Source organism: Falco naumanni, chromosome 13, assembly GCF_017639655.2.
Source record: "Falco naumanni isolate bFalNau1 chromosome 13, bFalNau1.pat, whole genome shotgun sequence".
Taxonomy (NCBI): Eukaryota; Metazoa; Chordata; class Aves; order Falconiformes; family Falconidae; genus Falco; species Falco naumanni.
The window spans coordinates 19,255,521-19,271,838 of record NC_054066.1 but is presented as its reverse complement, the minus strand read 5'-3'; the positions used below and the strand labels follow the sequence as shown (position 1 = coordinate 19,271,838).

The 16,318-nt window shown below is 40.3% G+C and overlaps 3 protein-coding genes across 7 annotated transcripts in view; 2 read left to right on the top strand and 1 right to left on the bottom strand.

Annotated features, from left to right (window-relative positions):
• Positions 1-16,318, bottom strand: part of LOC121096500 (cytochrome P450 2J2-like) — a 112,255-nt gene that overhangs the window by 9,651 nt on the left and 86,286 nt on the right. For 3 of the 4 annotated variants that reach the window (XM_040612466.1, XM_040612468.1, XM_040612467.1), the window contains 2 exons: positions 9,775-9,840; positions 544-657 (listed from right to left, as the gene is read on the bottom strand). In XM_040612466.1, the coding sequence (XP_040468400.1) occupies positions 544-639 (96 nt within the window). In that variant the 5' untranslated portion in view covers positions 640-657; positions 9,775-9,840. Of the gene's footprint in view, positions 1-543; positions 917-9,774; positions 9,841-16,318 lie in introns of those variants that run through there. The other variant, XM_040612465.1, reaches the window with a different exon arrangement.
• On the top strand, positions 4,611-10,698 carry LOC121096503 (cytochrome P450 2J4-like). Of its 2 annotated transcripts, none has more exons than XM_040612472.1 (6): positions 4,611-5,615; positions 6,055-6,215; positions 6,879-7,055; positions 7,845-7,986; positions 9,264-9,447; positions 10,592-10,698. In XM_040612472.1, the coding sequence occupies exons 1-6, from the start codon at positions 5,459-5,461 to the stop codon at positions 10,599-10,601; spliced, it is 831 nt and encodes a 276-aa protein (XP_040468406.1). In that variant the 5' UTR covers positions 4,611-5,458; the 3' UTR covers positions 10,602-10,698. The 2 variants fall into 2 exon arrangements, with proteins under 2 accessions (XP_040468406.1, XP_040468405.1); XM_040612471.1 differs by having other exon boundaries at positions 9,536-10,633.
• LOC121096506 (cytochrome P450 2K1-like) lies at positions 10,613-12,343 on the top strand (the record flags this gene model as incomplete). Its single annotated transcript, XM_040612475.1, is given in 3 exon segments — positions 10,613-10,620; positions 10,622-10,731; positions 11,928-12,343. Coding segments are annotated over 3 exon segments (297 nt in total), but the record flags the coding sequence as incomplete, so codon positions are not given.

Genomic DNA, 16,318 nt, shown 5'->3' with positions numbered 1-16,318 from the left:
TATAAAGGAATCATGCTGTGAACGTAACAGCAGTCAAATTTTCTTGATTTGTTTTAGTAATAGTCTGTTTATTGGAGACAATAAATCTTTTCGCTGTACAAATAAGAAAAAGAGAGTCAGCTTAGAGTATATGTTTGATCTTCTAAAGGAGATCAGACCACTCATCTCCTGGAGGTGTTCCAGTAACTTTGGTGTCAGGCAAAGGAAACTCTGCTAGAGGCGGCTTACAGGGCTGGATACCGACACAGAAAGAGAGAATCACCGTGTCAATGGAATAGCCTGCTGTTGACAGTGCTTGTGATAATGATATGCATGGATGTTACTGTATCCGAAAGAGAAAGAAAATAACAAGTAGTAAAGCAATTAAGGTGTTCATTACTCAGAAATATTTTTAATAGTGCAGGGTCCTTGGATTCTTTGAAATTGGCTGATAATCAAGCTTGAGGTTTAAAAAAAAAATTAAATCCAAGTTTAGACTGCTCTTATGCAATTTAAGTTAAAATACATTCAAACTGATTTTTATACATAGAGATAAGTAAATACCTTAGTGAGAGTTTCTCGACGAAGTTTGAAGTCCAACAGCCACAAATTTCCAAGTATTGGGAGGGGAACTGGTCCTGGAGGAAGCTGCGTGCGCATCCATTGCAGCTTTAGGAACTGCAAAATCAGGAGACATACTAATAGAGCTATAAAAAACTCAGCCATCTCCAACATCTTATAAAAATTTTAATTTCTTGCTGTTTGGTTTTTTTTATTTTGGTTTTTTTTTAGTTTTTTTATGTGACTTCCTCTGAAAATAGAGTTGTGTAGATGGGTTTGCTTCTGCTGAAATCAAAGTCTTTCTAAAGAATATATGTCTGCTTTAGCCCTCTCTCTCTCTCTCTCTCTCTCTCAGACAATCTACAGTTTTCCCAAGCTGAAGTCCTTAGAAAACTGAAATACGTGATACTCTGCAAATAGCCAAGCCACACCTACTGTTTTTTATGATTTGTAATTGTGATCTGTCTCTTTTTTTCACTTAGGATTTTGTTTCCTTTTTAGTACTGATACTGGGTCCGCGTGCTAATTATTGAACAGTTATCCCACAATATAAAGTGTCTTGCATAATGGTAACACCTCATGCAGTTTATGCTAAACATTAAAATACCAAGGGTGCGTTACTTGTCACCTTTCTGATATACTACAATTATTATGTGGTTTTCTTTATAGAAGAAACATCTACACAATACCTGTCTGTTAGGGTATGGTCTCTGAGATGAAAAAGAATTTAATTAATGCAACATAAAGCTAAATTAATGTCTTTAAGGGAGGGAAAAAGTGGAATTTTAAGTATTAGGAGAATATCTGCTTTTCTGTTTCGTTGTATTCCAGATTAAGTTCTGATGTCACATGGAACAATTAAGAGATTATTGTTCTGTCCAGTGGATTGGCATTTTCAATATTATTTTTTTATGGTAAGGATTAAAATTTCCTGGTGCAAATTTTGGAGGTGAAAAAAATGCACAGGTTCTATTTAATTTGTGGAAAAGATCAAGTAAACTGAAAAGGCAAGCAAAATTTTTAATCTGTATTGATTTGTGGACCCCATAAGCTTTCCAGGAGAAGTTTGTACCAACGTGTAGCAGATTTTAGCTGAAGAGGCTTACCTTTCTTACGTGTTATTCACCGACTTTGATATAATCTATGCACTATAGTAGGTGGTTTTGAAAGTTTTGGGAATCTCCACCACTGGAAAGCAAACAGAAATGACAGAACTCTGGTGTTCTGGGACAAGATGATGGATTTAAGAAATCTCTCCGGTCTCCTTTCAGCTAATTTTTTTTATTATTACTCATTTGGGATAGGATTTCAGACCTCATCTCCCATTTTATGTGTTCCTGTTGGCATGGCAAAATCTGTTTTCTCTCAAAGCTGCTTCTACTCCTTGCTTGTACATTGCCTAGGGGCTGAAAAACTTGCTGATTTAGAAGTGCCAAAAGCAAGTTGCAGTAGTGAACCTGGAGATGACTTAGGGTGCCTCTGTTTGCTAAATGAATTGTCAGGAACCATCATCTTCAGAATTTAGGAGGCAAAGGAAAGATGTATGACTCACAAATGTGTGGGACTTCCCAGGCTGAGTCATATTAATGTGTATGCTGCTTCAGACTTTGGTCCCAAATACCATCTTTTAGCTGAATGTAAGCCTTAGCTACAGTAGTTTACATCCCTTATACTGTGACTGTAAAACAGCTTTCCTTATCTCTTGATTATTTGGTGCCCTGTGGGTCTCTGTATGAAGTCTTACTATGTATAGGGTTTTTTTTATTAGCTGATATATTACATTGGATTTTTTGCTGCTTTGATCAAGAACTAAGCTCATGTTATGATGTATCTCAACACTTTAATCAAGAACTCAGCTAATTTTATATCTTCAAATGTGTAGAGAAGCTAAAGAGAATCCATGTGATTGTACAAGTTGCCTGACAGATTGTTGCAGTATAGCCCGTGTGAGTGGTCTTGCTACTTTCGCAGTGACCCTATCCTTCTGCCCCTCGTCTGCTCTCCTAGACCCTTCTGCAGGGTAAATCTGGGTCCTGCTGAGTAAGGCTGCACCCAGCGAGGCTTGAGTCTGAGCCTGGCTGTGTGGATGCTGTGGGCAGTGTGTTTTCCCACTGCTAGGTGAGAGCTGTGGGCATGCTGAAGTATGGTGAGGCAAACTTATTTCAGCAAAGCTTAGGGTGAAGTTTACAAGGAAGGGAAAAGCAAGGAAGCTGTGTTAGAAGAATTCAATGCTCCTCATTTTAGTATTTTCAGTATATGTGAGCAGTAGCTCTTCATCTGGATCTTGCTCGCTCTCCTCTGTATTTGTGTAATAGTATTTGTGTAATATTATTGCAAGAGCTCACCAGTCAAGATGGCAGATGTTAAGTTTGATTGTTTGGAACAGATGAGGAAATCTGCTTTTGTAATGAAGGTTTCAGGCCACAGGAGTGGGAAGCAAATGCAACAGCTACAGAGGACGGGGAAAGAACATGCTCAGAAAGGTGTGAAGCAAGCAAATGATGAACGTGGTATGCCAGGGTTGGAAATGGTTCCTGGTACACCTCTGCCCAGGGTGTGTGTCGGCTGCTATGCTGTAAATACCAGGGCTTGGTTTTTTTCTTTCGCAGAGACAGGCTCAGCGTGTGTTAGAGGACACTGACTGGTTCCGTGTTGCACGTGTATTGCTGTGCGTGGTAGCGTGTGCTTGCTGCCTGGCCTGATGTCAAGCTGAACAGAGCAGACAATTCCTAAGCAGTTGGGTTTTGTTTGGTTGGTTGGTTAGGTTTTTGATTTATATTTTTTTTTCAGTGGAGACACTAATTTGGTTTTCTCAGCTTAGCTGTTCCTTCTTCCTCTGCACCCCCCAGTCTTTCAAAAGCTTCATAACAGGAGCTGTTAATTGGTCGGTGGCATCAGAATTTCTCTGCAGGAAGAGAATGACACAGACACATTATCGCTAGGCAAGCACTGAGAGAGAGGTTGCTTAGAGTACAGAACTAGAATGAACATGAGGCTGGGAGATGTGAGGAAAGGAAGTTCCCATTCTATGTTTCTGTTCAGTTCAGGAAAAGAGAACTTGCTTACATGCATTATAAATAAACAAGGTAGGGTTTTGCCTCCTACTGTCATCTGTTGTTGGGACCTGAAGATTGATGAGCTATTTAGGTTGCATAGATAAAGAACTGGAATGGGACTTGGGAACTTCAAATTCTGTTCCTGGATCTGTTCATAGCTTGTCTGTGACTCTCAGGAACTTGCTTTACCTCTCTGGGCCTAATCAACCCTGACATTCGCTTTTCAAAAGAGCTTTAAGATTGACTAATGAAATCCAAGATGTGTATGGCAGCTATGACTGTTTCTGTTCTGTTCTCTCCCTGTCCCCTGCATTTTCTTCCCACTGCTATGGCCTGAACGCTTCATTAGCAAAGCAGGTTTTCTGAGCTGACTAAACACCTCTGTCATCTCTACCAGTGAGCTGTTGCTATAGTATTTGTCAGATAATAATGAGCAAGGCTTGCATAATAATGAGAGATGCTGCTCACATATACTGAAGATTTTGGACCAAGCAAAACTGATTTCCCCCCAAATAACCCGCTTGCAAAAAGCTTCTCTGTAAACACCCGCCTATATCTGCTTGATCTCACAAATACTTTGTTTGTATTTTGGTCCTTTAATTCACAATTTGTGCACATTAACTGAGTTCATTTAAATGCTATCACTTCTGCATTACAATGAATTGTAACATCCATCGCTTTAACTCTTCCTGCTAGTAATAAGGTACCTGGTCGTCCCAAAGTAAAACCAGATAGTATATGTAATCTTAGAGAGATTTACCAAGGTTTATCAACACAGCATTGTTACTGATTTGTTCATTTTCAGCCATTTTCTGAGGGTGTAGCAGGCTGAGACTGTGCATCACTGACATGCTGTGAGAGCAGGGTTACTAAAAGCTAGAATCCTAGCTAACAGGGAGGAAAATATTGTTGTAAACATTCCTCATCTTATTTTTCCATTGTTTTTGATGGGGTTGTGGTTTTTTTTTTTTGTTTGTGTTTTTTTTTGTTTGTTTGTTTGGGGTTTTTTTTTTTGCCTAGAATCAGGGACTTTGTCCTTGCTAAATGCCCACAGGGGTGCCTGAGAGCGGTCCCCATCGCTGCCCAAGCAGAGGTGGGATCTATGCTCAGATGCCTCAGTTGACAGTGCTTCTGTATCAGAGGGGAAGAGGTCCTGCCGTTGGAACAGGGAGATGTGATAATCTCCAGAAGGTTTGTGTAAGGTTAGAATCAGAAGCATAGGAAATGCTTAGACCTCCCCAACAATGAGTAGATTGGTGAGAGACACCATCGTATTTCCAGGCTGTAGAAACCTGACCTTAGTGTTCGTTGAGGAAAGCTGTCTTTGCTGCTCCTGCAGAGCTGAGTTGTGGCAACATCTGCAAGAACACAATGTCCATATAGGCATGCTGGCAAACATAGCTTACCAGTATTAATTGTATGAGAAGATTGTATAACATAATAAATGAGATCTTATAAGACATCAGATGAGCGGGGCTGTAAGCCTTTCTTTGTGATTAGGGATTGAGATTAATTTCTGCTCAAAGCATGGGCAAATAGAAGGCAACACCAACCCACACTGTCTTTTACAGCTTGTAGCAGGCTGCTGGGTGGAGTTTCGAGTAAATAACCACTGTCCTTGGATGCTTCAGAAAGAACAGGAAGGCAGGTGTGTGAATCCTGAGATTGAGTGGGCTTTTTGCAGAGGTGAGAGTATATTAACCGAGGTTGTTTCTCTGTCTTTAGCAAAATAAATTAAAAGAACACTGCCCTGATGAGGCTGTCTTCATTATGAGTGGCAGCATGATAAAAATGGGACTCTTAGTGTGTATGTCTTTTACTATTATATGAACATTAACGTGACATAACATTGATTTTTCTTGATGGCTGAAGGTATCCTGGTCTCAAATGGTCTCATCTGGAAACAGCAGAGATATTTTGGAATTGGAACTCTCAGAAAACTGGGAATGGGGAATAAAGGAATGCATGGGATACAAACTGAAGCCCATTATCTGGTTGAGTTCTTCAGGGACAAAAACAGTATGCCATGGACAAGGTGCTTGGGAACTGCATTTGGGCTTTTGACATAGAACGTTGTTTGCGTAACTCTAAAGGGTAGATACTAACTGGTTTTGCTCCAGAAAAGAATGGGTTTGGAGCACAGTTTAGAACTGTTTGTACAGTCAGACCTCAGCAATGTGTATTTTGGTATCAACACCAAGATCAAGATTTTTTTTTTTTAAAAAAAAGCAAACACAAAAAGCCAAGGCTGGGAGTTAAAGACCTGAGGCCTTCCTGTCTTCATTTTTGAATGAGGTTTATTTTTCGTTATGTTCGCTGGTGAATTTGGGTGTTCTAGGGTAACAGTCTAAACAGCACAGATGACATGTATTATAAAACGTCATTGTGATCATGCTTCTGAAAAAACAAAGGAGCTAAAGAAAGTGCTTTGGACATGAATGCTTATCTCTGTCTGCAGGAAGAGCTGCCGACCCTTCCTTCCCCATTGTTCATGCTGTCTCTAATGTGATCTGTGCGGTGGTTTTTGGACATCGTTTCTCCCTAGAGGATAAAACTTTCCCCCAGCTGATTGAAGCATGCGATTGTATAGTGGCTTTTGGGAACAGCTACTTCTACTATGTGAGGAAAATGACTTATTTAATATGCAAATTATTTTATTATTGAGCACATTTATTGCACTATTATGCAATATAATTATGCTATTATATATTGTTATAGTTATTGCTTTATTTAGTACACATTAAATGCTGATAAAAATTCTGACTATGAATATGAACTGGACCTGCAGTGTTTTGGGTTTGACATTGTTCAATTATTATATTAATATTATATTAACAATCTTCATTAGAATTTCTCGGCAAAGGTCACACTGAACTTTTCTGTAATGGAATCATCAGTACTGCTAAGGTGAAAAGGTGGTACTCTGCATCAGAATAAAAGAGAATTTTTTTTCTTGTTTGCTAACGTAATTATATATAAGCATTTATTAATATTAATACATGTTAAATCTGTCTGTGAAACTGGATTCTTTTGTTGGTGAATTAACAGGGCAGATACAAGTAGAGTTACGCAGTCAGGCTAGGAAAGAATCCAGGGTGAAAACTGTGTTGTCTTTAATTCATGGTTTTAGTGTGTGTGATGTACCCAACATTTCTCTTTAATGCTACAGTGTTTTTCCTAAAGAAATTAATTCAGCAATTTAGCACCAAAAATGTCGACACTGTATCTCTACAATAGCCTTGTTCATGTAATCTAACTTACTGCATCTGTCTCGCTCCACAGATGTATGAAATTTTTCCATGGGCTTCAGAGTACCTCCCAGGACCTGCACGTAAAGCAGCATATTCCTCTGATTTTGTTCATTCTTTCATAAGGCAGGAAATTAAAAGCCACAGGGAAAGAGGCATAAGAGATGAACCACAAGATTTCATTGACTTTTACCTGGATCAGATAGAGAAAGTGAGTAATTTGCGCTGTATGGGACACAGATCCCATCGTAACAGATTCCCTGCACCTTTCCTACAGCCTACAGTTTTCTGTACATAGCAACATTATTACAGAGCTCTACAGATAGAGTTTAAAAACTCTGCTGTCGAACTCAAATACAAACTTTAAATACTTAGTTTAATAACTTGTTTTAGAAGTATAAATTATTACGTTTGTTGTTATACTGTAGAATCCTTAGTGCAGGCTGAGCGGTGAGTGGTAGGGAGGACTTTGAGAAGGTGCAGATATTTGGATGGCTGGCTGATTCTGATTCTTTGTGTCTTACTAATATTTGCATTTATTATCTTTGTGCTTAGTAGTACTGTATGGTTTTAATACCAATCTTAAAATTATGGCAGTCTTTGCTCTGAAAAAAAGCGTAAATCTTTTAAAAGGATAACATACTATATATGCAATAGATAGCTGAAATGAGCAAATGTGCAGATAGTGGCAAGGGTGGGATAAAACCACTTTGAAGTGGTTTTTTTTCAGATATGGAAGTTAGCAGCAAGGCAACAAGTCACTCAGAAGGCAGCATAACAGGACCTTAGACACCTGACTCTTTCAACTGCACCTGTAACTTAAAGGATCAATGTACTTATTTGAGGAAAATATTTGCATAGATCTTTGTTTTGCTCAAGTATCTGCATTTTCTCTGTCCTCTAGAAAGATTGTTCATTTAGATATAGTGGACGCTGTCTGTCTTAGTGCTAATTGTTAAACAGGTATATGCCATTTTATCTTTCTCATTGACACCTGTAGACTAAAAATATCACCAGTTCTACATTTGAAGAAGACAACATGGTGCAGTCTGGTTTTGACCTTTTCCTGGGCGGCTCAGAGACCACTGCCACCACTCTGCGTTGGGCTCTGCTCTTCATGGTGGTTTATCCTGACATCCAAGGTGAGTTGCAGACACAAACGTGGGTATGTTTCAATTAGAACAATTGTATGTTACACTTTTTTTTCTTTGTTTGGTTAAGATCAAGTTTTTTTGAAGATGAAGCTTGCTTTTTTTTTTTTTAAGATCACATTTTTGAGCTTTGCTTTGAAGAAGCCAGTGAAATAGAAAATTTTCAGACAGAGATTTTAAAGTAATCTCAGGGATATTCAGCTTCTGATACTGTATTTTGTCTTGTTGATTTTCTTCGGATTGTTTCAGTACTGTAAGCATATAATGGAAGATACAGTCTGGCTGAAGACACTTGAGGTGAAATATGAGCTCGGGTTAGGGAAAAGTGACACTTTTCTGGTATCCAGAACGTGTAATAAGAATACATTGTTTGTCCTTACTGAGACACCATTTATATTTCTATATAATAAATATATTTATCGTAACATAAGGAAAAGTTAAGCAGAGAAGAAAGATAAAAATATGATGAAAATTCTAAAAATGGGGCATAGTTGTACAGTAGTTTCAGAATTTTTGAATTATTTGATACAGGGCTTTCAGAGATGATGAATTGCTAAGCCAAGTATGTGTTCTTGACCCTGGGGTTCAGAGCTAAAAATCCTTCTTTTCATGCTTTCGGTGCTAGAATGCTGGAAGAACAGAGCCTTATGCACACATATATATATGTACCAAATTCCAATGAAATAAAAAGCAAACAAACCCTCTTAGATTACTAGCCTAACTTTTAAGCATGAAATTTGACCCTGAACCCTCTGAGACTGTATAAACTATGCTACTTACTGAAACCTGGATAACAGCCAAAAGAGATTAACAGTTGGTGATGGTTTGGTAGTATTATCCTGTTCCAGTTCTCATCATTACATATGTGAATCAGCTTGATACGATGGCTCCCTTGCAACATGCCGATTAATGTGCTGTGAGTCTCTATTTAGCCGGAGTGAAAATAATAGCTTAACTGAATTGATCTCTTAATAAGTTCTTGCTTTATTTACAGTTCACTCCCCTTCCTTTAACTATGAAGCTCAATAAATCTGTTTGGCTTGTGGAAAGATGATCTGAACATAGACTCTATAAATTAGGAAATACTAGAGAGTAGTAAAATCATAACTAGAGTTGTATAAATGTATTCACATTTTAAGACATGGTAAATATAAATTATTTACACATGGCGGTTTTTTATATTGTTACTATAATCCAAAAAGGAAATCAAAGCTCTGTTTCATGCAAAACGGTGTTCTTTTATCTATAATGGATTTTATTTTTTTAAGAAAAAATCCAGAAAGAACTAGATGCTGTTCTGAGTCCCTCCCTTCTAATCTGCTATGAGGATTGGAGGAAACTGCCTTATACAAATGCTGTGATTCATGAGATCACGCGCTTTAGTAGCATTATTTTAATTACACTTCCTAGAGAAGCAGTGAAGGATACAACTGTTCTGGGGTACTTCCAAAGGTACGGATATCCTTTCTGTTCCGATGTGATCTTTGGCTGCGTTCAGTTCCCTGCAGCCATGTTTACCATTAACCCCTTTTCTCTCCAGTTCAGGACAGATGGGTGTTGGTGACAGCACTGGCAGACAGCGCTCGTCCCCTCCCATCCCCTCTGGCCTGTGACTTTGTCTCACAGTGAGTCAAAAAGCTCGCCAAGAGCACAGTTGCACACCAGTGAAACTAGTGTGCTGTGAGAGCACTGCAGAGTCTTTCTAAGAGCCTGTGGTTTTAAAATAATTTATAAACATTTGAGCTCTTATACTTTCAAAACGTGTCAGAGAAGACTTACCAGAAATGTACAGTGGTGTCAATAGGGAAGGTGCAGCAAACCATTCACATTAGGATATTGTCTGCCCTGCGGACAAATGGGAGATGGAATGATTTCTTCATCGGTGACGTCTGCGACAATACCAAGTGTCTACGCAACCTCATTCACTTGGGACTTCTTTTCTTATTATTACCTCTCTGGCATCATATTTGAAATATAATGAAGATGTTTCCCCACAGCTTCTGAGCTGCTACCTAACCTCAAATAAAAAGCTTCTTCCAGCTTCTTCGGCGTGTCCAGCCTTTCCAACCTTAACCTCAATGCCAAACCTCCCCAAAGGCATGCATGGAGACATCTTCCTGCAACCCCCTCTGTCATGCACACCTTTCCCACCTCCACCTTCGGAAAGAGAATTTGAAATATACAATTTCATTTCTAGGGTGATTTGTTCTTCATTTGTCAAAACCTGTCAAAGCTTGTCAGAAGTAGGAAAGTAATTTTGGTAGATTTAGGATAAGGTCATAAAGAACTGCAAACCATGCATTCTGTTGCATTTGCTAACAGAATGGGGTAAAAAAAAAAACAGACAGACACACATGAAGGAATACAGCAGGGAAATTCCTGAATCTGAAATACTGAAGTTTCTTTTCTCATTTACTTCTTTAAAGAAAACCTGCCTCAGAACAGTTTGAGATTAAAAGTTTTTTTCCTAATAAACTAATGTTTCATTTCTGCTGCCTCTCCATGTGACCAGCATGTGCTGAATTATAGCTGGAATCGGTTTGTGGTGTTCTTTGATGTGTGAGAGACAACTGAGCCAACATCATCTTCCTTTCAGGGCACTATAATTGTGTTAAACATAGACGCGGCTCTTTGACCCCGAGTACTGGGAGACACCTCACCAGTTCAACCCTGGTCATTTCCTGGACAAGGATGGAAATTTTGTGACCCGAGAGGCCTTCATAGCTTTCTCAGTGGGTAGGTGCACCAATAACTAAACCTGATTGTGTGGGTTAGATTGTGAGTGTAAAGCTGTGTTATTTTCATTGCAGAGAAGGCCAAATGCAGTACATTCCAAACTATTGGAGCACGTGGTTTTCCCAGCCCAGAAAAATGTTTGATTACAAAAATAAGTTGTTTGGTAATTTTATAAACCTTTCATCTTAGACTTCTGTGAAAATGCAGAGAAGGTAAAAGAAGTAAGGCCCTAGAGTTGCCAATAATTTGGGGAATTGAGTCCTTGTACTGCTGTCCTGTCATCCTCTGACTATGTCAGGTTATGCTATTATAGTGGCTGTTCTGTGGCAGGCTGCTCTGCTGGAGCTCATTGATTTTGTGTAAGTGCAGAAATGTGAAGGTGGATCACATACATCCTAGATGGCTATGTCTTTTCTGGGGGGCTTCTGGAGTCATGTTTTCACCCAGTGTGTGAGTTTACAGAAGCTTAAACAAACAAAAGCTGTGGGGGATCATGCCAGAATGGAATAGCCTGGTTGTCAGAGCCCTCAGCTGAGACGTGGAAGTGTCAGGCTCAGGTTCCTGGCCTAAACAGGGCAGAACAGAACTTTAAACAGTTGTTTCTTGCATCCAGGTTGAATGGCCTAACCACTGCGTTTCAGGGTCTGTCACTCTCTTTTTCTGACTGGAAATTATATCTTGGACACAGTTAATCGATAAATTGGGAAAAGAATTTTTCTTTAACAAGTTGTTTTCACTGAAAGCATTATGTAGGAAAATATGTCATCAGATGTAGAATATCCTCTGTGTTCTGATTTTTCACTGCTATTAGTGAAGAAAAGTCAGCCTGTACGAAGTGGAAGCTACGAGGGAACCTAAAGATGCTTTCTTGTAATTCTCATTGGAATCAAGAGACTGAAATATAGAATTACAGAAATAAAGAATTATAGAAATGGGGAGTCCTATAGATTAGGAAGGAAAGCATGAAACTATTGAGAAGCATCTCTGGTGTCTTTTTCTATAATCTGGGCAGATCCTGCAAAGAAGGATTGCTGACATCTCAGTTTGGTCAGTTCAGTCTGAGGGGAGAACATCACATTCAGCAAATGTGCTTGTTCCTTGCTGAGGCTGAGTGATGTTCTTTTGAAAAGCGGGGAAGCAGGTGCTGGTTACAGACTTCTGTGGGACTGACCGCTCTTTCCCATCTCCCTCTTCAGGCAACCGTAGCTGTCTGGGAGAGGTGCTGGCGAAGATGGAGCTTTTCATCATCTTCTGCAGCCTGCTGCAGACATTCAAGTTCACCCTACCAGAAGGAGTTAAGGAAGTCAATACAGACATTATCTTTGGGAGTACAATGAAGCCCCATCCGTATGAGCTCTGTGAAGTTCTTCGCTAGGTTGCAGGGTATTACAGATTTGAGAAAGAGGCATTCCCACGGCTTTGCTAGTGTGCTGATCTTCTGTGCAGCTTTTATGTTTTTCATTTCCAGCTCAAATTCAGTGTGAATCTATCCTTGTTGTGTTATGTCTAAGAAGCTGGCCCTGAAAAATGCTTTGGTTTTCCTGTGTCTGAAAAATCTCTGTACGTTTTTTTTTTCTGCTGTATTACAAATGAAATAAACACAGTAAATCATTACGGTGTCTAGTCTTACTAGAAACTCAACAGGAATCTTACTGGAGGGAAAAGGAACATTAAAGCGACATGTTGAGAGGTCTTCCCCTCGTTCCCACGCGTTCTCACATCTAGAGTGAGGTATAGAAATGCTCTTCCCAGAGGTGGTGGCTTTGGGCATTGCCAGAGCCCCTAGGTATGGTTGCGTGGGGGAGCAGAGTTGTGGAGGGATGTGCCAACTAGATGTGAGCCAGCTGGTTTGTCTGTTTAGCCAAGAGCCCTGGGGAGATGATAGCTTGGATCTTGAAGTAGGAGAGCTGCAACAATGCAACCCTTCATTTGAGTGTGAGGCTAGTGACTTGGGCTGAAAGTGAAGGGAAACCTCTCATACTCCCTGCTGAAGAGCTGCAGAGGGGAGCCCCGCTGCTGGTGAACAAAGTGGGTGTAAATGATAGCGGACCAGTGGGCTGGCTGGCCTGAAAATGCTTTTTTTTGCCTGTATTGTGGTGCATTTGAGAAGCATTTCTATGAGAGAAGGAGTCCTCTCACTGAGTGCAGTTTGTACTGCTAATGGGCTACAGGAGCGTAGCGTGGCCGTGTCTCTCTATCGATGCCCAAAGTACCATTCAGGGGACGGCCTGCAGCCTTGCGAAGCAAAGCTTGGCACCTGCAAAGGAGGGGCAAGGCAGGAGAAAGTTACGTAGTGTTTCTTCAGAGTGTGTGAGAATCAAATCTCTTGAGAGTTTCCTGTGAGGACAGGGCTGGTTGCAGACAGCCTTCCAGCAGGGGAGTAAAGGAGACTGTTAGCAGAGCTGCTGAGTTAAGAGTGCCTGCTAGTGAGGTGTGCGCATCGGGGGGTGGTGTGGTGTGGTGTGTGGAACTGTGCAGGACACAGCTGGCAGAAGCAGGAACAGCGCCCAAGCAGGGCTAGTGAAGAGCAAGTGCCAGAAACCACTCACTGTGCGGCTGGCCTTGTTATCCAGCAAGATTTAAAAATCAAGGTCAGAGTGAGGGCTACTAGTGGATGCAGCAAATGCTTTGTTGCTCTACCAGTTTCCTTCCTTGAGGAAAAGACTTTACAACTGTTACTACAGTTACACGTCAAAGATTAGTTGTCATTGCCTTGTTTATCCACCATGTTAGAGGTTTCTTTCTTTAATGTAATGCTGTTGGTGAAAAAAAATTATTCATTTTTTTGAAGGACCTTGGTATCATAAGGTTTAGTGCTCTTTTTCTCAGGCTTCTGGGTGGGGGCTCAAATGATGCTTTTGTCATGGCTCCCATAGATTTGAAGCTGGCACTTGCCACTAGTCAGAGTTTGGCAGCAGAGATGCCCAAGCTTAGCGGGTCAAGCTGATCAAGCTGATGTGGCTCCCCTGCTCTCTGGTCCATATCTGGCTCTGCGGGGCGCTGCGTTGTGCTGTGTTGATGTAGATTCTGTCAGGAGTGGAGGGTGGGTTGTGCACTACTGCAAAACTCGGATTTGGTTTTCCTACTGCTATAAAGATAGTGTTACAAAAATGAGTGTGAGGCGATTGGGTAGTTGGTGTCTGCTGCGTTGACAGCCAAGTCTTGGTGTATTCATCTCTGTGAGTATAGGAGGTATGAAAGACTGAGTAAGAGGTAAGGTTTAGGAACAGGTGCACAGGACCCATGTTACTTTAAATATTTTTTTCACTTAAAGTCTCTTAAAAAAATTCCCAACAGAGTTACAAGTTCTTTTACAAATTCTTACAAAGGACTTGTATCTCCATTGGGAAATTTTTTAGAGACTATTGGTGAAAAAAGGTTTTTGTATGTTGCTGAATAGCATTTATGAATCTGCATTTCTTAATTGTCTTTCACCATATAGAGGTTGGCTGAGGATCCGTTGAGGTCTGAAGCCCAGAAATGAAAGCTGCTGGTCTGGATTGCATTATTTCTGCTGTTGGTAGCTCAATACTGGAATTTCATTTCCCAAATGTGAAGGTACAAACTGTGGTAGGCAAAAGAAAATGTGGTAGATAAAGCAAGAAAATAGCACTGGAAGAGTTTTCACTCAGAAGTAATGTTTCTTTAACCAGCTTTAAACCCGGATTAACTCTGATTTTTAAACAGACCTACAAGTCTTGAGCTGTTTGAGACCTCTGCTCCGTGGTCTTAGCGGGACAAACCTCAGTAAGGAATATTTTGTGTTCATCTCTCTGGTTGCCTGGCACGACACGCTGTGGCTATCTCGTTCCTAATTCCTGTCTCAAGCAGCACTGGGCGTTCATATGGTTGTTACCATGGCCACTGTTTTAAAACTATTATTCAGACCTGTGATTCACAAGCTGATGCCCATGTAGTCAGTACTGCTCCAAAGGGCAAACCTGCTCTTTCAGATTGTTTGTAATGCTGCAAAACGGTCAAGAAGAAGAGAAAATATACCTCAAATTTAACAACAAACAAGAAAGTATAATCAGTGTAAGAAAAATAAGAAATCAGTAGGAAGAGGTGAGTATACTGTTTAATTGGGGTCGCCTGGCGATGAGGGATGGTGCAATGGTCCTGGTTCTGCCTTTCATGTCCCAAAACTTAGCAATGCAGTGAACATCACGTGAGATTCCACCAGCACCCCACCACCCTCCCACCCTCCAAACTTGGTCCAGCTCTATCTGGTAAGTTTTTATGTTCCTTATTAAAGTAAAAGACAAAGGAGTCTGAACAAAATTTAGATAAATGGCTACAACATCTGCAGTTCTTTTGTAAGAAGCAGGTCAATGCTGCAGTCAGATTCCATCGTGTGAGTGGATAACGAACCCTGCAGATTGTTCTGCCTTATCCAGCCTGAGGAACTTCTTGAGCGGTGTGCTCTGTTAGAGCTTTTCTGCCAACAGGGTGGTCCTGCATCTCCAAAAGGCTGATAAAACTGATAAATTTCTAGTATCATGATCCTGTCCGCAGAAGGGATTTCATCAGTGCTGCAATGCCAGTGTGGATGCAAATGTTTTTCACATCTCAAACCAACAGAGTTAAGTCAGCAAGTAAAATTTTAAGCACTGGCTTGACCTGTGCAATTCAGTGTTAAAAAAATTTCATTGTGCTGGAGTTGCCAAATGTAAACAATCTTAACTTTAATAAATTACAACCGGAGAAGTAGCGAATGGCTTTCATAAAATCTAATCAGAGTATTTAAAAAAGCCTTATAATTAACATTTAGCTGATCAACAAAAGGATTTAAGTTTTTATGTGCAGTTGACTGGCCCAGTCTGGTATTTTTGTTAACGCCATATTCTTTAGTAAAGATTAGTTTGTGATTAAAATATTGCCTATATTATTACAATATTAATATTTATATTTATTAAGTTACCATTTTGAATGTTTTGGTTTTGTTAGTACATGAAGCCAAATGTAGGGCAGGTGGACAGTATTTATTGGTATCATTACTGATAATTTGCATAAACAGATTATAATTTCAGTGTCGTAGATGAATTTTTAGTTTGGTTTTTGTTTTTTTTCTTTTTAAATGGTGAGAGTCTTTGCACGTGTTGTGGTTTAACCCTAGCTGGCAACTAAGTACCACGCAGCTACTCACACAGTTCAAAACACGATTCCTTACACTTTCAAACACCTGAAGTTAGCGTGTATTTGTGCCAGTTTTCACTGTTTGTTTATACCTCATTTTCTCATCTTTCCTTCTGTTTTGGTGTGTGCTGTGTTGCAGCCCTACTTGTTTGTTATTTCTACTCTTCTTAGCAAGGCTGCAGCTCATGGCGGTCTCATGCCTTGGAGCTCCTGACAGTGCTTTCCTCCTCTGGGCTGTGACAGCACCGAAGTCTCCTCCAGAGGAGGACTGATCTTCTCAAGATGGGCACCAAGATGGGGTGACTGATCAGCGTTGTATAAAATTAAAGTTGTCTGCACTTAGTCCAGTGAAACCTTTTTTGTCGTTTCCCACCATGGCCAGCCTCAGCATGCCCTGTGTGCCAGGGAGTGTGCTTCCAGCCGGGGCAGATGCACTGCTTTTCTGGGCTGA

What these genes read in the sequence shown, in the direction of transcription:
- LOC121096503 (XM_040612471.1), top strand. Translation starts at nt 5,459, where the DNA reads ATGGCTGAAGGTATCCTGGTCTCAAATGGTCTCATCTGGAAACAGCAG. An exon ending in GGAACAGCTACTTCTACTAT is followed by an intron (nt 6,216 to 6,878) that starts GTGAGGAAAATG and finishes CTCGCTCCACAG; the next exon opens with ATGTATGAAATTTTTCCATG. An exon ending in GGTTTATCCTGACATCCAAG is followed by an intron (nt 7,987 to 9,263) that starts GTGAGTTGCAGA and finishes TATTTTTTTAAG; the next exon opens with AAAAAATCCAGAAAGAACTA.